At 39.7% G+C, this 27,061-nt stretch overlaps 1 protein-coding gene across 1 annotated transcript; it reads right to left on the bottom strand.

Moving 5' to 3' along the window:
* Positions 1 to 26,828, bottom strand: ACTR3B (actin related protein 3B). Its single transcript, XM_064431927.1, has 12 exons — positions 26,671 to 26,828; positions 19,294 to 19,349; positions 17,346 to 17,470; positions 16,308 to 16,418; positions 15,828 to 15,923; positions 15,567 to 15,674; positions 14,149 to 14,292; positions 13,387 to 13,560; positions 10,840 to 10,932; positions 1,990 to 2,115; positions 1,528 to 1,611; positions 1 to 943 (listed from the first exon to the last, which is right to left on the bottom strand). Exons 1-12 carry the CDS (start codon positions 26,712 to 26,714, stop codon positions 848 to 850), a joined length of 1,257 nt encoding a protein of 418 aa, XP_064287997.1. The 5' UTR covers positions 26,715 to 26,828; the 3' UTR covers positions 1 to 847.
* Between the last annotated feature and the right edge of the window lie 233 nt (positions 26,829 to 27,061).

Here is a 27,061-nt window from a genome sequence, read left to right as displayed (position 1 = left end):
TAAAGATGTTAACAGCTTTTATTTCACTGGTGCAAGGCCCATGTGTCATCCACCACTCACCAACAGCAAAACAAAACATCATCTCCTAAAAAACAGTTTCAGAAAATTCAAAACAAAGGAACAGTGGCTATAATAAACTTCATACAATACTGTAAATCACTTTGCATCATCCAAACATGAACAGATCCATTTCTATCATACATGGCTTTTTTTTTCCCCCAAAAAATATACCAGCACTGATTCAATACATGCCTCACACCTGGAAATGCATAACATCATTCCATGACATTGACAGCTGTTCATGCTTAGAACTAGTCATCAATTCACCCTACCAATATCATAAAATACAAAATGGTATGAAAACCTACATTTACAAAGTACTGTCCCAAATCCTGCAATCCATTCCATTCGGGTAGGTACCTGTATCCATTCCAGCTCCCCTAAAGGCAATGTGGTATTTAGTGCTCCATTGCTAAAGGTTTGATTGCAAACTCAGGGCACAAGTGGGAAAGGTTTAGATCTTTCCACAAGCAGTAAAACACTGCCTCATTCTTCTAGATTCAGTTTCAGTAGTATTTGCACAACCTCCTAAACCGAGACTTACCTATTTTCAATTACCTCACATTTAGGAAGAAAGAAGGAAAGGCTCTGAGCAGTCAGCAGAGAAATGGCTCGTACTGAAATGACTTGGGGCTGTAAGCTGTGCTTTAGTGCACAATGGTGATCCAAACGCCTCAGAGTTAACCACATCTTGTTTCAGTATTTACAGTATCTGCAGCCTTCCTCTGCACTGCATGAGTTTCTTCACCAGCACAGTATCAGAGATCTTATTTCCACTGGATGAACATTATGACATGACTCCAAAAACGGGATTATGACGACAAATACTAGGGCCATACTCTTCATAGTCCTTCTTGGTGTGACATACTTGGAAAAACTCTGGCTATAAAAATACAAAACAGGTCCCCCCAAAAGCATAAGAACATAAGTAGAAAAAAACCAACAAATAAATAACATCTTGGCATTTTTGTAGATTGCAGCTTTATGACATCATATTGCATTTTTGAAACATAAAAAAATTAGAAATATTAGCATATGAATACAACTAATCAAGAGAAGCTTGTCTGGTCATATGACTTCTTTTAAACACAGCAATAAGAAATCCCACTTGGCAGACAACAATTACTCCCATTTTCCTGTATTTGCTTCTCTCTTGCATTTAGGATCACTGATTTGGATTCTATATTCCTGAAGTCCTAACTAATCTCTAGTGCTGATTTAAAGAATAAAGGCACTATATTGGAACTACAGTATCAAAACTTTATGTCAACTCATGATATCCTTACTCAAGCAAAGCTCCCATTTGCCTTGTACAAATTCTACTGAGATAAAACTTGGGTAAGGATTCCAGAATGTGACACAATTTAGGCTGTCACAACGACAAAGTTTAGAATTTAGTACTCAGCTCAAATAGACCCAGAATTCAACATGCAATAAAAATTAAGAATAACTGCAATGAAGACTTACTGTTGAAGCCAGCATGGAACCTCCAAACCAAACTGCGTAACGCTGCATGTGATGTGTTATCACTTGAACTTCCACTGGTTTGGGCTAAGGAAAACAGTTCATATTTCATTGTTTTCAAACTTAACATGGTCAGAACCAGACACCTTCAACCTTTCATTCACATCACTTATTACTCAGATTTGCTCCCCCTAGGAGACTAAGTCATAAAAGTCTTCATGATAACTATGATGAAGAACACCAAGTTAAATCCCTCTTGCCTACTGGCCTTCTGGAAAACCAGAACTGCTCACAGTAATTAAGATTCCTATAAAGATGTCATATACTGCAAGGCTACCAGTGCTTTTAACAACACATACACAAATCCTACTGATTTTACAGCATATTTTCACTGGTGAGGTGAGAACTTTCAACTTGATTTTAGTCATTAGTCATGTAATAAATGCACTTGAAACACACACTCACTTTTATCCGACCACCACTGAGCTCCTCACTGAGCCGCAGTCTCGCATCCACCACTCTCTTCAAATCCCTTTGCAGGCGTCGTCCAAAGTCCCTGAACATCGTGGAGCCTCCTGAGAGGACCACATTCTGTACAGAAATCAAAGACACATTCTGTAAATCCATCTTCAAGCAAGTTTCCCAACAGCCAACACTGCAGAGGTGACTATTTGAATTTCAGCATCATTAGGAAGCTGACAAAGCAGGTAGAACAATTTCAGTACCCCCCAAATCATAGGAACTTCATGGCTCCCCTACTTTTCTCCTTTAAATACAATTATGTAGAATGGGTTATTACAAAGGAGGATTCCATTAAAATCATGAGCTAGTACCCTACATACACACAGCAGCAGAAATAGGACACTACACCAAAAAGTTTCTCTGGGGATGTTCACAGCAGTTTTAGCCCTGACACTAAATAAGGCTCAAGTCTCATCATATTACATAGCTACAAATCTAGAAAATTATCTAGAACTCTATTTTCTTTTTTTAATTTCCAGAGTTCTTCAAAAAGGAATCACACCTTCACAGAGAACTGCAGCACAGAGGAAGGTATGATGCCTCCTCCCTTGCTTGTCTGGTGTTACTCAGTTTTCAGAGCAGAGCCAAATGTATCTTAGCCTGGACTTGTACTTAGATTTTAAACAGACATTTTAGAATTTCCCATCCCAAATTCTGATAATATTCCAGCATCCCCGACTAACACAGAAGTAATTTCAAAGGTGGGGGATTCAAAACAGGACCACTAGAACACAACATCAGTGCCAGCAAAAATGCAATTCATGGTCAGGAAAAAGAACTCAACATGACAAAACTGCACACATGCCTTTGCACAGTGCTGAAAGCACTCACATGCCTTTGGCACATGTCCACAAGGAACTTGGATCAGGAGTTCACTGTGCACAGGTCCAAGGATTATCTCTCAGTAACATTTTTTGACACTACAGACCAAGACTGTGCACATAATGAAAGAATCCCTGATCACTGTTTTCAGCCTGCACATGGATCTGAAGAGTCAAAGACATGCACAATAAGTGTTCACACTTGCAGGGTGCAGAAATGCTTGGATTTTAAGCAACAAATAATCAGGGAAAACTTGTTTGTACCTTGTAAAGTGAGAAGAAAGCTGTTTGTTTTTCATGAGGAAAAAAAAATCCCTACACATTATAAAACCATTACAGTAGGAAAAAGTAATTTCTTCACAACTTCAGTTTATTTACAGTATAAAAGAATGCATAACAAGGCAGGTGTGCTTTAGAGAAAACAAAAGCACAAGTCCCCATAATATTACTGAAACACTTCCAAAAGGAAAAGAGGAGGACAGAGGAGAGGAAAGGAGCCAGAAATCACAGCTGATCCTAAAGTTAAAGCAGTAGGAAGATTCCCCCTATTCTCCCCACACACAAGAACATCTCTTCCCCTGCATCAAAGTGGTCATGCACTCCACTTGGGAAAAGGAAATTGCTAATGGGCAAAAAAGACAACAACCAACCTGAATGATGAAATAGCAATTAAAAAGATGTCATCAGAAAATATTACCTGGAGATAATGAAGTTGGCAAAGAATGTGAAAGCAGTAATTCTATTTAAAGCAAATTAAACTTCAAGCATACTCCATAAAGTGGACAATGCTATCACTAAAAATAGATTCCAGAATAAACTCACAAATAATTTTTTTTCATACAACCAAGACCAATAAGTGTAACTACAGAGTTAGCAGCATCACTGAGAGGATGTTTCCACATAGTTATCATTCCAGGGTGAGAGACTAAGAAGTTACATCTTCGTCAAATTATGACTATTCAAGTACTTCTACACACCAAAATCAGTTCAACAATAACACTGCCCAAGGAGACCAGAAGCACCAAGGTACAAGTGTTGAAAAGATGAGTCACCTCATTATCATGGATCTGGACTAGCTAGGCTAAGCAAAATTCTGGATATAAGTAACTAGGTGACACCAACTGCATTTAGAAGATGTTTAGTTAAACAGTTACAGTTCCCCTGCTCCCTGCACTATTGCCAGTGCCAGACCAAACCCACGCTAACTCTTTAGTAGAAGGCTTGTCATACAGCCTTCAACAAGTTCTCAGGTCAGAAGCCAGGTAATTCCCACTTAAAATGAAAGCAGATTGCATATCCATTCCAAACCCCTCAAACGCCACACCCACCACTTACAAAGGGCACAATAAAGGTAAGATAAAATGGTCAGATTAAAAAAAAAAAAAAAACACAAAAACAAACCCCAAAAAACAACTAAGAGGATACCATCCATCTCCCTCAACCCCGACCTCTAAAATATCTTCTTTAGAATAAATCTGAGTAATTCCAGTAACTACTTAAAAATCATAAAAATAAAGCATGCTAAATACACCTGTGGAGAAAGCTTACTAGTGATGTTTGGGTTTTCAGCCTGTCAAGAGAATCCTCTGGCCTCCCAGAGAAAGACATCAAAGAAGTTAGGCTTTCAGTATCTATTTCCAGCTGATTCCTTTAAAAAAGACTTCTTCTGATCTTACTCTGCTCAAACACACTTCGGCTGGTTTAAGAGCTCCAAGCAGCCCACATGTTTCTCAGCTAACACCAATTATCATACCTGCTGATGGAAAGAACCTCCAGCTGGTTTCACTTTTTAGCTAAATGGCTGAATATTTAACTTGTTTTGAAAGAATCTGTTCCCTTAGCAGAGAGGGACAAAGGCCTTCCAAACACCTGAAAAATTTAACCACAACAAGCAAATAAATGGAAGTAGGCTATTTCTGGAAGGAGACCAGGGAGTGGATACCAATCACAGAATCATCATGGTAGAAAAGACCCCTAAGGTCATCAAGATCACCTCAAAGGGTTGGCAAGAAATTTCTCCCTTCTCATCTGTACCTTTTGCTTCTCTTCTCTGTGGTGCTGAGTTTCTCCTTGGACCATTTCTGGTATTATGCCTGTACAATGTAACACTGCAGAGACATGAAATTACCCAACAAAGCAATCCAGCTCCTGCAACAGAAATCTCTGACTAAATGAAGCTCACATAAAAATTCCAAAGAGGGAAATTAGCTCCTGAAGAACTCAGCACTACCAAATACAAGGTGCTGAACTGGTTTGTGCATCTTCACACTGCACTGTGGTGTGAGCACACTCTCAGCTGGACACAGCAGACTTTGCAGCACCAACCTGAAAAGCATCCCCTGCTTTTCTGGCAAGTAAGAACACATCCCATTTTCCCTTCTTTCCAGCTGACAGCTTAAATTAAAGTTAACATGATGTGACCAGACCACCAGAGACATGTAATGAGATCAATATATGACTGTTAATAAAAATTATTATGGGTAAAACCAGGAAGGTTCATAAGCTGAAGCCAAGTACTTCATTAGCAAGTGAATCAATTAAGCTACATGTCTCTGTTAATTTGGTTAAAACAAGGCATTATTTGCCAACACAGTATGGAAAGTGTAAGGATAAATATTGTTCATACCAAACAATAAATACAGCACAAAGAAGTAAATTTATTGTGAGAGACACTATTTTAAAAATACATTTACTTCTAATAATAAAGAAATAATTTCTTTCTCCTTAAAATCATGAATTTAATGCTCATTTCACATTTCAATTCACAGCAAGAGATTTCATCATGACTTATGGTGGTGCCATTCTGCAGAAATATGCCTCAGACACAAAAGGAACCAGAAAATCCTGCAGATGCACTCAGCTATTGTTAAACCAACTAGCAGGAGTAATCTTACAAATTTATTTACAGCTGTGATAGGAATAAACAGGGCTTCTCAGTATTCCCGAGCTACAATGACAGAGTGAATCTCTTGGGCCTTTCATTTAAATACCACAGAAATACTGCAGTATTCAGCAGGAATGCTTTTCCTTCCCCATGCCCTGTCATGGTGCCAGCAGATGCCATGGCCTGGCAGTGTCTCCACCCTTCCTCACCCCAGAGCCTCCCCACTGTGCTGTGGGTCAGAAACAGGGAATTTCCGTGCTGCTGGAGCACAGACCAGCAAAGCCGGTCCTACAGTGCCATCTACCCACCACGCTGTGCAGCTGGAGCTGCTCTCACACCAGGTGTTCCTATTTTCCACAGCTGAAGTCAGAAGGGATATCAGGGGGTTTTTAGCACCCCGTTTGTCCCTGCATCCAGGACCTCTTCAGTGTTTGAGGATGGGCTCTTCTGGGCTTGGCAGTCTAACTTGCTCAGTCAACACTGACACAACAAGGGCAGCACAAGTCTTATATGTAGCAATGACCTTGACTTTACTATTTCACTAAGCTTTCATTTTGAGAGAGCCTAATCTGAGCCCACAACAGCTGCAGAAGTCACCTTCTCTAAGGAAAAGAGCCAATTTGTCAAAATCTTCTCTCCATGCACCTGTGTTTCCATGGAAAACCTGGAGAATTCATCTCCAACAAAACATCACACTTAGTAATATCCTACAGTCCCCCACGTCACGCAGAATTTTCAACTTGAGAAGTTTGCTTAGAAGTTTGAGGACGTTGTCATTTGATTCAGCATGATGTCAAACATGAATGCTTAAGCATGCTTGGCTAGGACCTTTCAGAGGTATTCCTGACAGAATTTACCTGGCTTCAGATGTCATTTATCTTATATTCTTTCAGATATTTGTGCTAAAAACACAGCAGAGAAAAGTTGAAAAAAAATCAATTGCTGAGACAGTCAGTGACCCTACACTTCTATCCTCTGTACTGGGAGAAGGCAAGGACCTCAGAACTGTTAATATTGTTCTCATTTAACTCTGGAAGTACCTGGGGAGAGACCCTTGACAAGGAAATAGAAAGATGAAGTAGAGCATGGAATAAAAGTGATAGTGTCTGAACCTGTTACTAACAAAAAATACTGTTTATTAGGATAGCAAGCAGTTTTAAAAACTTTTCAAAGTCCTTTGTCCACCTTTGAAATTATTGTAACTACATTCAGGAGGAGACTAGTTTTTGACACTAAATGTCAAAAACTCATGTCCTAACTGACAAATGTTAGGACAAGTTTCAGAGCACTTTCAGGTTGAAAAGAGATTTTTAAATACCAACTAGAGCTGAAAACATTCCACACCAGTACCTGCTGTAGCTGTCCCACAGGAGCAGATGCTCCTCACTGATCCAAGCTGGGTGTGCAGCAGTTACACAGAATTTACTGATGTGCTCACAGGAACCTGAAAGCTGGGGATGGGCCTCATTTTTGTGCAGATCACCATCATGCTACTGCACTCTTCCTGTAATTTCTCTCCATTTCTAAGACATCAGTTGTACTATGTATTCATATAATTATGAGGTAAGTACAAGGAAAGGTTGTGGATCAATATTTTAAGAAAAAAGGAAGCTAAGAAATTCTCAAAAAAAAAATAGAACTAGATGAACTATACACCATTCTTCCCAGAAAACACTAAAGGAATGTCTCACGGAGCCCCACAAATGCAGGATTTTTAGCTGCATGCAGGATGGGTCATTTTTCAGTGGAATTCAACACACAGGAATGATCAACATAGCCAGAATGCCAAATTGTTTCATCCATACAATAAGATCCAAAAATTATCTCCTCTGTCGTTTCTCATTTCATTTGAGCACTGATTTTAAATTTCATTTTACTTTTTGAAGCTCTGCATTTGAAAAAAAAAATTAAATAATAAACCCACCAAAGCCCACCCCATTTCTTCAAATTTCAATGCAAGTCCCCTGTTTCAAACCCATACCTATTTTTTCCTGTTTTAGCAGAAAGCAATTCATCCCAAGCAATCCAGATCTCTCAACTCTGTGTTAGAGAATACAAATCAGTTTTTCCAAGCAATCACATTAAGATGATGTAATCATGGGAATTAGAGAGTGCATTGCTGGCAATCATTGTACAATTTAAAAAGGCTTCATCATGTGTGAAAGGATGTTTGTGCTTAGTATGGAACAGCTACAGGTTATGGGATCTTGTGGAGACACAGAGAAGCTGACTTCAGTTGTGGGATGGATTTTCAGGGGTGCATCTCCCCCACTCCAGGCCCCTGTGGGATCTGAGAAATTCTCATTAGACCTCAGCCCTGACAAACTGCACTTGAACTAATCCCTTCTTGAGCTTAACAGAAACACTGTCAGTCCCCAGAACTAACAGGTGTTAAGTGAGAACCTGTCTTTTAACAAACAGCCTTAGAAACTTTTTTCTTGCCCAAACAGCAACTCAAGTGAAAGAGTATTTTTGTTATTGAACTTTCAAAGAAACTCACCAACTCAAATTGTGGCCAGGATGGGAAAGTACTATGATTAAAGCCCACTCTCTACTGGTCCTGTAAACAGCAGTTCAAAGTGGAATTCTTTTGAGCTCTCAATTCCCAGAAAATCAGGGGCTCATGTTTATGTCTCAAACACCAGCAACTAAATAAATGGCTGTGGAGCCAACCAAGGACTGCTGGAAACAGCAGACAAGAATTGCTGGTAACAACCAAGGACTATTGGTATTAACACACTGTGAGGAAGAACAGGATTTGGAGAAGAGGGGCCAGGCACTTGTAGGGCATTTGTCCATGAGAACAAACCACAACACAGTGCAAGAAATGAGTGGGAGGAAGTTGGCATGGACTACAGGGTGGGATTACTGCCACCAAAAGTCCCCAAAGCCCTCCAACCCATTTCCAGAAAGGCCTGAAAGAACAGACTGCACATGGTGACTAATTTACATGGAAAGCAAGAAACCCATATTTGGGGCAGAGAAACCCCTCCATAAAAAGGAACCCCCACCCCAAACCCAGGGGGACCCCTCATGTCATTGACGAGACTGATGCAGTTGCATTAATACTGAAACCAGGACGGGTGCTTCCTTTTTCTCTCTTTCTTTAATCCATCTCTTCCTCTTTAATTCCTGTCTTCTCTTTCACCCTACCCCCTTACTCAAAACCTACTGCTGTGTGCTTTGATAGCAGATCAGAGACTAACAGACCAATTTCCATGCCAAGTGTGTAATTCATTAATAAAACTTTCAGACTCTGACTTTGTAATTTCTTTTGACCAATGAGCATTTACAAATCTTAGATGCTTTCTTCCCATTAGGCTGGGTTGTCACAGATCTGGCTAAAGTCTTATCAAGGTTCTGCTGGTTCAAACATCAACATGAGGCAAGATAAAGTGGCCTTGTGAGAGAGATGTTAATCAGATTAGGAAACAGGGATACTGGCAGTAAAACTCAGAAATACCATGGACATCACAAGATGGGCTGTGGAACAACCATCATTCAAAGGCTACATACCACATAAAACCTGCAATAAGGGTACTGTTAGGTACTTTCTGCAGGAACACTGAGGAAGAATCCAAATACATTTGATGGCAACTCAGCTCCAAAGCACAGGCCCTTGGCTGGCCACCACTGAGCACCATGGGCAAGTGAAACTCATAAACCTCAGAGAGAACGTATGAGTGAATATTTCTGCATCCATACACTTTTAAACAATGAGAACAAGGGATGCTCATCCCTTTGAAGTGACCTTGCTTAAAGAAGATAGCAATTATTACCATTAATAACTACTGATATCTCTCAGTACATTGCACGGGTAATTGTGAAACCTTATTTTAATTAAGCAAGTATAATGAAAAACAGAAAAAGGAAAAACAAAGTCTCAATCAGTAGCAAGCCAAGGGAAAGTTATTTGTCTACTGACTATGATGAGGCAGAAGTAACTTAACCTCAAATTTTAAACACCACTTTCCAATCAGTACCAAACCCTACCCTACCAAGCAAAGAATCTGTTGCTCTGAGGAAGCTTTGGTCTTTCAGATAAAAAGCAGAGACCCCTAAGCACAACCACACATTAAGGGGTTCCTAAACTCTGCTGCTACCTAAGCCTGAAGTAATTCAAGTCATCTACTGCAGAACTGACATATTAATCTCTTAAATAGCTCAACTTCCCCTTTCAACCTGCCCCACAGATCTGCTCTGCAGGGCTACATCTCATTCTAGATTACAGAGAGTGTTTATCAACCAAGGAGAAGAGACTGTAAAATGTTAATAGTTACAAATTATCCTGAGACATGACTTAGTTAGAACTTAATACTCATTCTACCAGGTGAGGAACACTACCACCTTTTACATGAGCAGGCAAATCTCTGCATGCTATAGCTTTACACTGTTATTTCCAAAATTGTGCTGCTCCTGCACAAACTGAAAAAAGGAAACCATGGGATGTGGAATGTGCTGCCAATACAGACAAAGGCTGCCATGGACTTTGCAGGTCAGTACTTTACTTTTCACTCCTTAAACAATCAGAAACTGAAAGTACTCTCTGGACTACACCCTGGGTTTAAGCAGGTTTAAGTTGGCCTAATTGTTCTCTCCTAAAATATTTTCAGTTTTCATGTACTTTAAGAGTGACGTAGTACTGACTACACTGCAGACAATGGGCAAGACAAGACAAGTACAATGGTGCAAGACCAGACAATGAAAAAAAATATTGGAAACCACTACTTAATAAAGCAGAGGAAGAAGGGTGGTGAGAGGGGTAAGACCACAGTATAACCATCAAAATGGGCAAAACCAAAAGTCCTTCATGCACAGGAATTCATATTACAAATAACATCTTTCTGGCACAGCTCCTCAGGAACAATACTTACCTAAGTATTGAGCCTTTACAGAAACTTTTCTTTCAAAACTAAAAAGCAGCAAATATCTAGTGGCATTCAGAAGTGGCACTTTGTTTAACTTCTACCCAAAGTTCACACTTCTCATTGTAGAGGAAGTGGTAGCCATGCACATGGTCAGAAGACCACGATGCTGGTATTTATTCCTTAAATAAAGGAGATGAATCCTGCAGGAGAAAGGCCATACCTTATACAACGGCCGCCGGACATCGATGGGACAGTTCTGTATGACTTCATCCACTACATCCGAAATGGACTCCATGAAATCAGGGTTAGCAAACTAAAATGAAACAGAACAGCCATTAGGTTTTTCATCCAAAGAACAGAGAAATAAAAAAAAGCAGAAATATGACTGTGGAGAGACTTTTTAATAAGGGATGAGTGGGAGTTTCAAGTCCTGCTCATCACTTATTCCACATTAAAACAAACACTTCTCTGCAAGGGAAATGAGAATTTCATTTTTCTGCTAAAAAACTCAGACTCCCTTCCCTGGTCAGAAATTCATTGTTTACAATTTATGCACTATGAACTTTTATTGCCTCAAGATGAGTTTGAGTTTCCCTGCAGTATTAAACATACTGTTACCACTCACTGTGGTGCTGCCTTTCCTTTCAAGTGAGATTAAAAACACCAGCAAATCAGAATGTTTCCCTGCAAAAATATTTTAATGTTACTAAAATACTTCAGTTAAATTCCCAGCAAGACGTCCTATTTTTTTCCCAAGCCCAGGGAGTATCTAATGTTGAAAAAAGCATTAATAGTCTAAGATTTTGAGTGAAAGCCCCCATCAATGCAAATATGAACACAATGCTGATGTAAATTTCTGCATTTATAAAACTAGAAAGTCAAGAGTTGCTAATGCTAGAAAACAGACTAGTGGAAATTTTCCTCTTAAAACTTAACATAAGCTTTAAAGAACTGGTAATAGCCCTTTTTTTTTTTCCTTTCAGAGGTTAAACTCTAAAAAAATAAATTAATTATCAATACATGATACTATATTAGTGTAGATATATTACAAGCTTTTGTGTAGAAGTATGTGGTATTTAAATTCAAAACAAGATGAGGTATCTACACGGATGAACAAATAACAACAATCAGGCATAACAAGTGTACACTGAACTGAGAGAAAATTAGCAAAGGAAGTTGGCTTGGAGCTCAGGAGACCTAAGAATGATGGGGGCACTTCCCAAGAATTCAAACTAACTTCCACAGTAAGAATTAATCATGCAAGAAGCAAAAAAATGAAGCCACATAAACCAAAAGAGAAGCTGCTGCACACCAAGTTTTCATCTGAATGAACTACAGCCTGAAAACTCCTGAGCTCTCCATAAAGATATTGATAAAACAGCAGGGAAAAAGGAATAAGTAGGAATGAGAGGTAGAGTATAACATCATCCCAGAACAGGGACAACAGAACTGAATGGAAAATTACAGTCTGCCAGCCAATATGATATGGTTGGAGAAGAGCGAATAAAATCTCTAATTTAAAAAGTAGAGAAATAATCTGAATAGCTACAAACCCCAAGACCTAACTTCAGGAGTATTAAAGACTTCAGAACAAATTCTGCAAACTGAAAATAGGAAAAGATTACAAGACAGCTTTACCAATGGCACTTTTTACCTAGCTAAGCTGCTACACTTTGAAGTGAGGAGTCAATGAAACACAAGAAGAAATTCTCTTTGGACGCAGTACACATCATCTATTATGTTTTTCTTGTCTAGGAAATCAATTCTGGTTTGGGTGATTTTTTCAATACAGAGTCAAGAAACTATCATGAAATGAAAAAAAAAATGGAAATTGGTTCTTTATTCCATTCCCAAGTCTTTTTAGAGACTATGGAAAAAGAAACTCTTGAAATTATGTCTGACATGGGATTCAGTGCTTCTCTGTTGAATCACACTGGTAAACAGCAGGGAAGAAAAACTATTTAGCTCAGAGATTTAATACTGGCAGAAGATCAGATGGCTGCAAACTGACCACAGAAGATAAAGGCTGGAATTCAGACAAAAGGTGGCAGAGAGAAGCTTTTTAATATTCCTCCAAGGAGGAGGGTAGAAAAAGAGAAACTTCACCAGTGTTGATAAGGACTTTTATTAAACTTATTCAAGTACCCATAGCCTGTAATACTGTTAATATTACAGTATAGTATTACAGACTATGGGTGCCTGAATAAGTTCAACTAAGTGTGCAGGAATGGAGAGGACCTGTAGTAAAACCTGACTCCTTCCTCTCAACAATATCCTGAAACTCCCTCCAACTGAACTATCAAAAATCAGAGAAATGAGGTACAGTAACCTTTCCCAGAATTGTACATACTACTTACGACCACACCAAGAGAGATTTCAACAGACTTCCTTCAAGGATAAATTTATCATCCATGCCTTACAAACTGACTCAGTATCAAATTTCTGAATCCAACATTTAGAATATCATCAATGCCATGCTTAGTAGTGCCCAAAGGGTCGGGCAGCATAGAAAGTAGAAAGGCAGACTTGTTGAAAGTGATGCTGAAAGAGGAAAATGCTATACAAAAACTGTGAAATGAAACAGTTCAGATTGCCTTTAGAGGAACAGAACAAGATGTTTTAGAGTGGACACCACAAAACCACTTTTGTGCAGTGCTGATGTTACCTGTGAGCGCACCTGGCTCGTGTTCAGGAGACTCAGTGGCCCCTCACTGCCACGGGATGGCGCCCAGGCACCGGGAATAGCACGGCTATTCCCTGCTCTTACCTCGGGATGGAAGAAGATTTCTGGCCCCAGGAACCTCTCGTAACCAACATCTATAACAAACTTGGTTTTGTTGATGGCGTTGATGCCCGTGTATTGTTTGATCCACCTGCGAGAGTCCCCGTCGTACTTGGCAAATTCCTTCACTATGTCGGGGCAAATGTAACAGTATTTCTCCTGTTGAGAAACACCAGGTGGTAAAAATAGCTGAAATCATTAGTACATCAGTGCAATTAAAATGTAACACAATCAGGAAAGAAAAAAAAGTGAGCATTTTTTACAGATGGAGCTGTTCAAGGGACTTGCTACCCAAATCACTACTGGAGCCTCAGCCCCACAAGGCACGGGGCCCATTTGCTTCCAAAGGGCTGCACACACTGACTCAGCTATATTTGCCTCTCCCAAAATAAAAACATCACCAACAATAAAGAATTTCAAGGGCGAGCTTTCACTGCAAGAGCAGGTATACACAATCACCCTATTTTTTTTTTTAAGTTATATTACAAAGCAAATTTTAAACAACTCCAAAGTTGAAATTCTGATTTAAGCTGCTGAACATACTCACTCATAAACAGCCTACATGAATATTTTCTTCCTCTTTCTCCTTCCCCCACACTTGATTGGATAAACCACCAGAAGATGGTGTAATTATAATACACTGCCTACATCTGCATTTTTAAGAGAGCCACTGGCAACTTGCTAGAGCCAAAAAATTAGCTCACAGAGATTTACTATGTATTTATTAAGAGATAAAGGAGGATGTACCTTTATGGCTTTTGCTGTCTCCAGAGATTGTTCAGGAGGAATTCCTACCTCCCTTTCCCTTAGAAGCTGTTGAATAAAGTAAGTAATATCTCTACCTGCAATAGGAATATGTTTGATGCAACTTCCAATTACATAGCCTTCTGCCTATGTAGGAGGAGAGGAAAAGACATATTTAAGGGGAAAACTTACTGTGTATCAATAATTAACATTCATTTTTATAATACTCTGATTTGCTATTGAAAGTAAAATCTTGAAACTTCAAAATCACTCTAAAAATGTGCACCCCATTGCAAAGTGGGTATGATTTTTATTTAAAGACCTTGATTGTCATATCTAAACAGATATTGACTATCTAACAGATATTACAATTGATAAACATACCAGTCAGATCTGTACATATTATTCAGATCTGATGGTTCCTTTATAGTATCATCAGAAAAGCAGTCGTAATATAAATAAACTACCTGTATTCTGTTTGAGAGTGGAAAATTCATAGGAAAAAAGAATAAAATTAAATTTCTCAGACAAGAAAAATCACACAGGAATAGAAAACTGAAACAGAAATAGGATCTTACAATAAGCACAACAAAAATAAGAAATCTACTTGCTGAATTTTTTTTAGGATGTATTTACTGAAAACAGTGATATTGCTGAGCCACATTATTTCTTCCCTTGCTTTTTTTTACACTTTTCAGAGTTTCACTCAGTAAATGCTGCTTGTTCTCAGCACTGCCCATGACAAAATGCTGAGAAGATCAAGTTAACACCAAAATGCAAGATGAAGATAAAGGGAATCAAATTTTCATTTCTAATATACCTGATCATTCAAGGACACAGTATGGTCCAAAATGACACAAAATGACATCAATGGATGTCAGTATGCAGAGATATCTCTGTATTTTTAATATCCTCACGTAACTAAACTGATGAGATTGACCATGTATACCAACAGGTACTTATATAAATTTGTAGTTGTTTCCACATAAGCAGAGTGGAAACAATAAAATACAATAAATCATATAAAAAGCACACATTACCACTTATATTAAACAAATGCAGGGTGCCTCTTTAATGCAGAGGCACAACTCAAATTAGGACATTTCTTGTCAGACACTTGGCATAAACCCATGACAATAATTGATATTTAAGAGAACTGAGGCATCACACAATAACAGAAGGTAAGGTTTTACACAGAAATAGCCTTTTAAAAGCTGGATTGATGGTTCTTTACTGTGACTTTGCTGTACTCAGCAAGCTGAATTAATACATACTGAAATACATACTTTTGCAAGGAAAGAAGTCCCAGACAACACTAAAAATTTTAAAACAAGGTTTCATTTGACACTTCTCATTTAAATTTACAGTAAACACATCCTGTCCAAAGCAGGGCTGATTTCAAAGGGCAGCCTGCTCCTTACCACGGGGATCACGTGGGTCACTCCGTCACCACTGTCGATGACAATTCCAGTCAGGGTCCGCTCCCCGACCTGCCGTGACGTCCAGGAGGCAGCTAAGGCCAGCACTGCCTGCAGCACAGAGAGCTTGTATTTAGAAGCAGGCAGAGTGTTCTAATTTACACTCCCAAAAAGTACTGTTTCAAACATTTTACACACGTGCCTACGAAAGACCAAAACACTGCGGTTGTTTTCTACTTAAAAGAATGCATCCACTTTGTTCACCTGCACAGCAATGTAAAGTCCTGGGATGTTAAATGATTCAAACATGATTTCTGCAAGATATTCTCTGTTTTCTGGTGTGTTCAGTGGAGGCTCTGTCTGCAAAAAAAAAAAGAGTTTTGAAAAATCACCTCGATAAGATCCTGCTTTGATTAGTTCGGTACAATGCTAATCAAACTTTTGGTAATCAAACTTTTAAAATCCTCAGCACACCCAAAATAAAAAAATTCAAACAGAATTTAAACATTGTTTAAAGCTTTTCAAAAGCAATAGCTGACCTGCAGTAGCCTGCATCACAAAATTAAAAGAATATAGTTATAATGCAGCTTTAAATATTACTTTTCTCCTCCCAACCCAAACCCTGTCATTGCTAGAGAAATAAGACATACAGAGAAAAAACCTCCAGCAGAGCTACTTGTGCTTGGAAAGGTATTTGTTTTTCCTTTTCCAAAACTATTTCTTTACCAAGCCTCATTAACTCACCATTAAAAAATAGTGATCCTCAGGCTCAGCTCGAAGGTACTTAAAAATGACTTGTTCCATGAACCTCTCCATGAGGTCCCAGTCCTCAACAATTCCATGTCGGATAGGCCACTGCAAGAGCAGAACTTGTCAGCACTGGATCATGCAAGGACAAAGAAACCCAGCCACAGGAACAGTCTGACACCTCATCTCACTGGAATCTCATCAAACCCTCCATCCTGACTTTAATTCAGAGGCACAATTCAAATTTACCTCCTGCTCCCAAGCCCAATTCTACCTTGCAGGACTAGCAGCCAGAATCCAGACTCTATTCCTGTTAGTCTGTTGTAGAACTGTGTTTTAACCTCTTTCTGTATAAATTTGATCACTTAAAAAGTTGAGAAGCATACTTGGCTTCAATATGTCTTTCCATATTATAAAAAGAAATAAAGACCATATAGGCTATATATTTTTCACCTAAAATTTCTGGCAGGGATGATGTTTACATTTTGTTCAACGTTAAGAACACAGCTGACATTTAAGTAACACAGAAGGATGTATAAAATATGATTTTTTTGCACAAAGTTCATAAGCCAGTAACGCTTTGTAAGTACAAGAAGTCCTTTACTAGGGTATGGAAAATATGATTCACAGAAAAGCTGCATTGAAGACAGCCCTTCACAAAACAACTGTGACTTTCCCTGAAGCAAAAGTATCCAACACATTTCCCAGTTTGTAAGCCATGTTAAAAGGGTACTCTTAGAGCAAGAATTTAAATATTCAGTGTATATGACTATTTTAATAACTCAGAATTTTGAAAACTGAACAGCTGCACTGTATCAATGAATATTTACACAAACACCAACCACACAAGACAGCACTAGTAAAACAGATATATGAAAAAGGGTAAAGCCATGAACCAAATCATGCAGTTCTCAAAAAGCAATAACTTCACAAAAAATGAAAACGTGTTTTGAATGGCTATCCAGAAGTCCTAGAACATTTTATCATAAAAATGTGAGACTTGGAAAAGGCTGTCAAAGTCTCCTGAATGCTCACCTTTGTAGCATAGGTAGGTTTATCTATGGCTTCATCTCCTATGAAAAAGTCCAGATCATCAACACCTTTCATTACCCTCCTCTGAGCCTGGTCCCCCACTTTGGCTGACTCTCGGATTGCAATACCTTAAAAATAAACCCAAAAAACAAATCAAAGCAAAATTAAAACAGCTAAATACCAAGCAATGAATGTTTATTTACTTAAGGATTCTTTTCCAGAAATAAAAATTGGGATATAACAAGTAGAAATCATGTAAGTGATCTACTGACAAGCCCATAGAGCTGAGTTCATTCTCACTGCATCCTGCAGGATTCTGGTCACCCATCCCTCATTATTGTACCTAACAATTCACAGAAAACACTGAAAATCCATTTTGCTGTACACTACAGTCTCTAAACCTGTAGAAGTGCAGCATTCCAGTAAGCAACATGACTTTCTGAGTTCCAGCTCTAGAATAAAGAGGATGAGCACAGGAGAAGAAGAAAATAAACTGTGTATTCAAAAATAAGTATTGGAGTAATTATCCTGGTTGGTGAGAAAGAGGAGAGAGGGAGGGGAGAAATCAATTTGCAGGGCTACAGAGAAATCTCTGGAGACACTTATGCTTCCCATTAGCAGCCTTCAACTATCACTAGAATTATTAGATGATGGCTGCTGTAGGCAAGAAGATGAGACAGCAAAAATCAAATCTGGGGCAAGCTAAAAATAAAAATGGAATGAAATACTGCTAAAACATAACCTTATTTATATAGTTTTATTTTAATAGGTCATAATCAGGGTCTAAATGACATATAGCAGAAAATGCAGAGTAGGCAGGCATCATCCACAAACACACCAAATACTACTAGCACCAAAAAATGACTCACAGGAATACAATTTTTTTTGGAGAAACATCTATCCCCCAACAGGTTTATAGTTGGATAAAACAGGAGTTATAGCAAATTCACAGAAAATCCCTCCTATCCCACTTCTTTAATGTAAGACACTCAACTCTTTATCAGTGGTTTAGGGTTCAAATATTACAATACTTAAAATAGTGAGACTGTAAGTAGTACTGCAGCTACACCTGGTGAAGAACTGTGTCCCCTTCACTTCTTTGGCCACCAATCATCTTTACAACTTCCTTATCTTCATACTTTCTCCCATGAGTAGCTACAAGGTAGTCTAGATGCATTAATAAGGAGTTAATTGGAAAAGATTTACAAAAAGTAAAAAGCAGTGTTTAACATAAATGGAGGTAACAGATGCCATTATAGATGTAAATACATAGTAATACTATTTATATATACATATATATACACAGCATTTCAGAAAAACTATTAAGATGTCAATTAAAATCAAGAACACCAGAAAAGCATAACATTTTAAACAAGTTTAACACACACACAAAAATTAAAGAGTAAATCTGTTCAACAAAAGCATGTTAAATGTGCAAGAAGATTTTAATTGGTAAACACACACCCAAAAGGAGTATTTTCTAATAGGAACAACTTTTTTGAATATTAAACTGTCTACAGTCCCAGACAATGTAAATAAGGCAGACACCACCTGCACTTTAGTGCTTAATTTGATTGGGATCCTTCCCCCAGATTATCCAGGCTGTAACCATGGTGTCAGGTAGACAGGAGGTAAATTGCATTCTGTCTACTCAAGAGTCCTGGCCAAAAAATAATGGAGATAAAAAGGAAATTGGACTGGAGTTCTCTTCATCTTTGTCATAGCAACCAAGAGCTGGTTTAATGAGCAACAGTCCTAGCTAACTGGAGGCAAGGATCTCTGTTTAGCTACACTCCAGCCAAGGATGCTAACAGGGTGAATATCACTTCCCAGATGGACACGGGACTATGAGGGCTGAGTTGGGAGTTGGAAGCACGTCATTTAATCCTCAAAGTGCTAGTAACAGCAGTGTATGTTACAATTTGGAGGGACAAAAAGAAAATCAACTCACATGATGGGATAATGAACTGAGGTTCTGTGTTTCCTGCATAGCCAAGCTTCGTATACCTAGGGGAAAAACAAAGATCACCAGGTCATTAGAGGTCATTAGATGCACTTAGATGCAAAAACATGAAGAAAAAAATACTTTCAATTCACTCCACTTCTTAAAGAGAAGGTGAAACGTGCATCACATGCCATGTCCACATTTTCTGGGTTATGCTTTCAAGTATCATCCTGCTAAAAACAAAACTCAAAGTTTTTTACTTTAGGTAAATACTATAGGTGTTAATTTATTTTCAGGCAACTTCAGCTTACAAATTTTGCTAGTGTTATTCAGAACTATCAAGTCTGAAAACTCAACTCTTACTTTTTCCATCTTGTTGACCAGCTATGACAAAGGACTGGCAGGTTACATTGCACCCTTTGGGTAAAATTAGAGCCATGCAAATTTTACCCTTCAGTTACCATGACCAAAGAGATCCATAGACTTGACATAGCTGTTTAATATTCTCAAATACAGGAAAAAAAGAAGTAATACAGTGTCACAAGTAAACCACAGGAGAGAACTCTTGTTACAATCCTGATACAATTCCCTTTCAGGCCTTGAACAAAGCACTCACTTTGTCACAGGTATGTTATCTGTGTGTGATAAAAGGCAAATACTACACCAAAGCAAGCCTACACTGATTAAATGTTTTAGAAATGGGCAGCAGATGGTACAAAGCATTGATAATTTCTTTCAATATACATGTAAGATATATTTTAACAATTAAAGGCTTGAGAGGAAAGAAGGTGGGGGGGGAGTAAAGAAATTTTTGCCTAAAACTTAAAAATTTCTACAGGTGTTAGTGGCTGCAAGCTACTCCAGGTCTTTAGCAACTAGAAATAATTAACATCCCAGACTATGAAAAACAGCTCGATTTCCTAGGGAAAGAAAAAAAAGGAAAAAAAACCACAATGACAACAAAACCGACATCAGAAACTGTTAAAAGAAAAACCAACCCAACTAAATTGATTGAATGCTTGCAGAGACTGATGTAATTCTTGAGTACTGCCATCAGCTTCAAACAGAAGTACAGCAGCAGCAGGATTTGAGGGAATCAGCATTGTTCACATCATTTTTACACAAGAAACATAAAGCCATGATATTGTTAAATTAGACCAATCCCAGTCTAGGTCCTAAAGTGAATTTAAAGTCTTTGTCTGCATCCTACTCTCAATATTTGCAAATAATATTATGCCATGGCCAAAGCAGAGGTTTGCATCTTCATTAGCAGCTTGAAAAGTAGGTTCCTCTTTACAGAGTATTTGGTATAAAAATACTCATTAAGGATCACAGTTTTCTTAGCTAAAGGAATTAATCTAAATTGAATTATCAATGACCTTGGACTTAAATATTTATATTTCAACTTCTCTTCAAAGCTATAGCTTCAATAGACTTCAAACAATAGTTAAAAAGCCATTCCCCCAAGGCTAAAAAGCCAAGGACTGTGTTTTGCAGGCAAGGGTTTGCTGGGTTTTTAATCATCATTATAGACATATGCTTTCAGTCTAACCCAAATTGTTTATGCACACTTGCTGTGGCTCTCAGAAAAACATAATCAAGATGTTAAATTAGACTGACTGTAAAGGAGGACATTACTAGTAAAAGTTCTTTTTATGATTATTATTGCATAGATTCCTCACATTTTAGAATGAGGCCTACCTAGGGAATATTGTTAAAACATAACAAGCAACAACAGGAGTTCCACTGGGATTTAAGACCAGTACAGGCCACTTCCTCTTATTTCTCTCTCTGAAATGAATCATGGCTAAATGAGCATAATGAAAACCAAGGAAAACATTTTTATTTGTTTAAAAGACCTAGTTTCAAGACTTAGAAATGACAGTTAGGCAGAAAGATCATGAAAAAAAAGCCTTTCAAGCCTCAGTGACAAAAACCAAAGACAATATCTACATACACATACATGTAAATACATATATATATTTTCATACAATTTTTATATATCTGTGTGCATGAATAAATGAAAAGGTTTCTGCAGTCTAACCAGAACTCATTCCTTAAACTAAAGTCTGGCCAAGAGGTGAGTTCAGTTTGCCATCTTTTCCCCCTCAACACACATGCTAAACTCACACCCACTCACAGTATTAAAAAAAGAAAACACTCTCTAAAAGTCAATTTGGGCTACCAGTCTGCAAGAGCTTCACCTTCCCTCTCCAGAATGGAACAGATCCCCATAGCAGGGTAACTTGTAAAGTTATCAAACCCTTACAGCTCAGTATTTTAGAGATTAATTTTTAACCTGGGTTAATTCTCCTACTAAAAACTACCAAATAAGTTTGTTTCTCAGTATAATGAAATAAATTCTCTCCAAAGAATTAATCTCACAGAAGGTAACATATGGAAAGATTTCTAATCCATGAAAGACTAATACTACAACAAAGAGAATAACTAAATTCTCAGCTCAATGGTGAAGCAAATAAGCAGAAAAACAAAATCTGTTAAAAAAAAAATCTACTTAGGATCTAACAAGACTGGAACAAGCAACCACATTCAGGTATTTTTGACAAAACCAAATGCAAGGGAAACTCGCATTTCTCCCAAGACCACGCAGGAAGAGAAGGAAAATAGATGATGCAGTTGTGCAGCTCTTTGCTATCCAGGAGCCTCAGGACATGGCAGACTTGGTCCCAGATCTCTGCTGTGCCCAGCAGGACCCAAACTCATTCCACCTCTCAAGGGTACATTAAAGTGTTTGGGTGACCCATTTCCAGCACCTCCTACAGAAAATACTCCCTTTCCTACATGGTATTTAAATTTTCACTGAGCAGAAAGGCTCTGGACTTGAACAGTTACAGAGGGTACCTGGTCTCCAGTCCCTTCTCCAATGAATATTTAAGCATCTAAAACACAGTTTTCTTTCTCCTGAGTTACAGCCTAGCAGACTAATGGTAATGCAACATCTTGTGATCTGTAAAATTACAGAGACAGCTGTAGCAGAATGTGTAGATAATCAGTATTCCAACTTAATTTCATTAAAAGCAGCAATTTGTTGCCAGTGAGATAGGAACCTACTGGAAACAGGCCAAAATATAGGATACTGCACTAAAAATTAGCAGAAAACTGATCCAATAGACTAAGGCTATTTCATGCAAGGAGATTTGGAGGACTACACATTTTGTATTAAATCTCTGGAAATCACATGTTGTTGAAACAAGCAGTTTCTAAAAATAGTGTGGTCTCTTTCATACTGTTTTGACCAGGTGACAAGTTCATACACAAACCAGTCTCACAAACCTTTGCATGAGCATTGGTCATCCCAACCCTGTTCTCTTCTGAGGTCCCACCAAGATGGAAAGATGCAAGAACTTACATCAAGAATCAACTCCAAAGATATACAAATGGACTACACTTGGAAGCAGATGCTGCACCCTCAACCATTTAGAGAGAAGAGATTTGTTTAGGAAAATTCTTCCCAAAACAGGAGAACAAATCACAAACTCCAGCAGTCGCTTTATCCATCTGAAAACACAAGACATCCAATTTTTCTCTATACAAGTATGCAAAAGAGCAAAGCCCAAATGCAACCATTTTAGCATTTGATCATTCTCTATTGCTTTTTTGGTCCACATCTCTAAAACAATGTGTTACATTCGCACAAAAACCCTTGGAAAAGATAAATACGAAGTGACTAAAAATAGCAGAATGCTTTGAGAAAGTCCTGTAAACAAACAAATAGCCTCTGTAAATAGAACACTTTCCCTGACAGCTAAGAGGCTGAATAACCAGGCTACTGCTGCCAGAACACCTGTGATGCCAGGCTGCCACAGCAGACTCTATTATCATTGTTACAAGCATGTCTGAGGAACTTGCAACACGAGTTCTTCATGAAGATTTGGAAAAGCACTTTTGAAATCAAGGGATGGGAATGAAGAAGACATGAAGGAGAAATTATCAAATAGAAAAAAAAAATCCATTTTGTCTGCACAATTTACCCAAGAGCACCATCAGTCACAATAATAAAGAGTACAGTAGAGCCATTGGGTTTCTTGAGGAAGTCTAGCACTTTGCAGGACTGAAGCCTGTTATTATAAACAACAGTTAATTAAATCAAGCTCTTTAGACCCAGAACAGCAATTACAATAATGCCTGCTCAGAAATATAGTAAGAGAGGGAAAACATAGCATGTTCTGAGGCTCCAGCTATCTTTAATTAGCAACATCATCAGAAACACCTGAAGCTTCAAGACCCAGTCCAGCTCACTTCTCCCAGAAATCAAATATTTACCTCTCAACTCATCTATAAGACTTTGCCAAAGTATTTTCTCTTTACTAGAAAGGAATGGCTTCAATAAAATACACCCAAACCAGAAGCACTCCTCAGCATCTACAAATACACTGAATAGGGGTATTTTAAGATACCTTTGTTTTGCTCACCCACCTACTACTGTTCTGATGTCCAACAGCTAAATGCCAATTAATAAAACTAGTTGTGAAGTCTAAAGCTATTTAAAACAGCAACACAAAAAGGCCTGGTAATCCTAAGAAACTAAAAATAGCATGCCCTTCTCCACAAAGAGTGACAGCAATGTGTAAACTGATCACGAGGAGAATCTCATGCAGAGAAAATCAAGATGTAGTGCATCAAAATTGCAGTATGTCAAGTCATTTGCAAATACTAATGGAAAATATTATAGCAAATTATTAACTATTTCTGCAAGATTTGTGAATAAAGAGTGAACAGTTTATGGCAAAGGAAATTCAAGTCACCTACATCCAATAGACTAAAGGAATGTTATCCTCTCCTGCTGTAAAAATATGTTTCTCACTGAAAGTCTGTAACTATTTTTTATACACGTGTTCTTACTTTTTTTGAGGAATTCTGGCATTTACAGGACTGAGGCATGTGGCTGCAAATTACAGTAAATTAAGACAGCCTCCTTATGCACAAAACAACAACGAAACCATTCTTTTAACAGACTTCTAAAAAACCCCTTATATGAAAAAAAGATGGATTAGTGGCTGGACAGAACACCCCATTCCATAGCAGAGATTTAAGTAGAAAAGTGTATTTTATATACACCATGTCCCATGATGCATGTCTGCATATACCTTTCCCTTTCTGCTATGCTCTTCCCAATTTTTCATCTGAAAACCCTTTCATGAATAATTTGAATGAATTGTTTGAATCTGGTAACCCAAAGTAGATTCATTCTAACAATAAGAAGGTTTTCAGCCCACACAGAGGAAAATTCCAGAGACTGCGTATCAATGAGTCAAGCTACTTCTTCTGGCTGCTTTTGTTCAGACTTGTTTCATCCTGAATTCTGCAAGATAAATTATTTCACATTCAGTAGTCTCTTTGCTGAAAAGTCTTCCATTTTTGAGTGCCCTACAACATAGTCAAGCACAAGTTCCACCAGCAGAGATATCATGTTGTCTCCTGTGAATCAAGATCACTTGGAGGCATTGAGAAAACAAATGTGCATCACTTGGGGACTATCCAATCTCCTCCTGAAACAAAACAATACACATGTCCCTCCTCCACAAAACCCATCAGCCTTACCCATGCAAGCACCTAACAGATTTTATAAATTCTACTTCAACTATTATTTCTTTGAAAGGGCACAATAAGCAACGTCCTATCCTTATTTATTTTGTATAACTGTTGGCCAGCAATATCTACTGCTAGTGTAACATTGGAATTACTCCAATTACTCCACAAACTGAAAGCCAAGGGGGTCTCCTGCAAAAGGCAGCTTGGCATTTAATGCATTTTCTGGGTTTTACAGTTTCTACTGTACCCTTTTTAAAGGATCCACCTAGACCTCCCATTTCTCTCTTAAACTATCAAGAAGTAATCCTGTAATATCAGCAGACCTGTGGAGAACAGATACTTACAGTAACTTCAGCAAATATATAGAAGAAACCTGGGAAACTACCAAGAAGAATCTAAAGAGCAAGCAGAATTAGACACAAGGTAGAACCTGGTCTCTATTCTACTTCCCAAGTCTCCAGCTGTGAACTCCAGTATTCCCCACTGACGGAACAGAGCTGGATTCTGGTAAGCTAAAGTATAAGCAGAAACAGGCAAAGATCTCTAAAACTTTCATGACAGTTTAATATAGATATATGTCAAAATGTGACACACTTTTTCAGGAGAAGGTAATGTGGCACCACAGCACTGGAAAGCGCTTCCTGCAGTTACCTTGGGATTGGGGGTTCTTGATTTCTTTGGATTAGTCTGGGGTTTGGTTTTTCAAAGATTGTTCACTTCAGGAAATTTTAAAGATAACTTTCCAAGTATTAAAGAAATAAAAATAGTGTTGCAAATTCCCTGCAGAGGAAAGGCTAAATTAATGCAATCAGTGAGACCGAGTCTGACAAGCAAAGCTACTGCACGAATAGTTACTCATGGACCGGTGCTTCACTTCCTCTCCTCAGAGCTGTCTGTAACTGCTGGGCCAAAGGAAAGGTATTAATTAGCAAAAGCACAGCACAAATTCAGCATTACAGCTGAATTACAGCTCCCTCTGACACCTCCCCCGCTAAGGCACAGCAGGACTGGATGCTGAATATCCACTCAGGTCTTCTCTAGCACAGAGGTAGGACAGACCCGCTCCTGAAACAGCCTCTGAAATTCAGAGTCACTCCTGCCCTCAAAGACTTGAGTTACAAAACTTATGGTTTGGTTAAGTACGGAATAAACCTGACACTGAGCAGAGAAAGGTGCAGGGGTGACCCAATGACCGAGCGCATCACCGGAGCAAGGCAGCGCGCTCCCAGCTCAGCCGAAAATGCTGAAATTGGGGACGGCTGGTTCCAAGCGGGGAAGGAGGCAGGAGCCCGCACCGAGAGCGGCCCGGGGCAGGGAGCTGGGCTCGCCGGGCTCTGTGTCCGGGCTCGGCACCGACAGGACTGCCCCCGGCTCGGGCAGCTCCGAGAGCCTGCCCAGGTATCGCCCCTGGCTGCGCGGGCTCCTGGCTCCTCTCCCCTTCCGAAACCAGCCGTCCCCAATTTTAGCACTTGCATCATGCAGTACTTCACAGCCGGAGCGCACACACGAAAACGGGTCCCGAGAGGCGAAGAGGGCGCGCAGGAACCCGCACGGCGGGGACGCGGCGGGGCTGCCGCGCTCCGCGCTCGGGCGGGATGGAAGGGCAGGAGGGGCAGAGGGAGGACGAGAGCGATGGGCACCAGCCCGCTGAAGGCCGGAAGGGAGAGAAACCCTCAGCAAGCCGCGAGGCCACCGGGACACACGGCAGCAGCGCGGCCCCGTGCGAAGAGCGCTCGCCGGCAGCGGGAGGCGGCGGAGGGGCGCGGCGCGGAGACACCCCCCCGTCCCCAGCACGGGCACCGGCAGCCGGTCTGCCCTGCCCGCACTCACCCGGTGCCGCCGTCGATCACGCAGGGCGGCAGGCAGCTCGCCATGCTGCGGGGCCGGCAGTGCGGGCCCTACGCCACCATCCGGGCGGCCGCCGGCTCCCCCGGCGCGGGCTCCATGCGGGCGGGCCCGCAGCGGCCGCCGCCAGCGCCGCCCCCCGCGCCTGCGCCGCCGCCCGCGCCCCGGCCGCCATGTCGGGTCAGGGCCCACCCGCGGGCACCGTGTGAGGGGGAACCCAGTGCGGGGCTGTGCCTGTGGCGGAGAGCCGGGCTCGGGGATGGGTGATGGGCTCGGCACTGCCGAGTCAATGTGGTTGGGAACGAGCTCGGACGTCCTCGAGTCCAGACTACCACCCAGCACGACCAGAGCATGTCTTTTCTAAAACACCTCCGCC

The sequence above is a fragment of the Passer domesticus genome, chromosome 1 (assembly GCF_036417665.1).
Source record: "Passer domesticus isolate bPasDom1 chromosome 1, bPasDom1.hap1, whole genome shotgun sequence".
Lineage (NCBI taxonomy): Eukaryota > Metazoa > Chordata > Aves > Passeriformes > Passeridae > Passer > Passer domesticus.
The sequence above is the reverse complement of the archived record's forward strand: the minus strand, read 5'-3'. Positions and strand labels throughout refer to the sequence as shown.

Excerpts from the sequence above, each read along its gene's own strand:
- ACTR3B (XM_064431927.1), bottom strand. The coding sequence starts at position 26,714 with ATGGCGAGCTGCCTGCCGCCCTGCGTGATCGACGGCGGCACCGG. Across the intron at positions 16,419-17,345 it reads AACCTACCTATGCTACAAAG|TGGCCTATCCGACATGGAAT; the intron begins GTGAGCATTCAG and ends CTGCTCTTGCAG. Across the intron at positions 13,561-14,148 it reads AGACAGCAAAAGCCATAAAG|GAGAAATACTGTTACATTTG; the intron begins GTACATCCTCCT and ends GTTTCTCAACAG.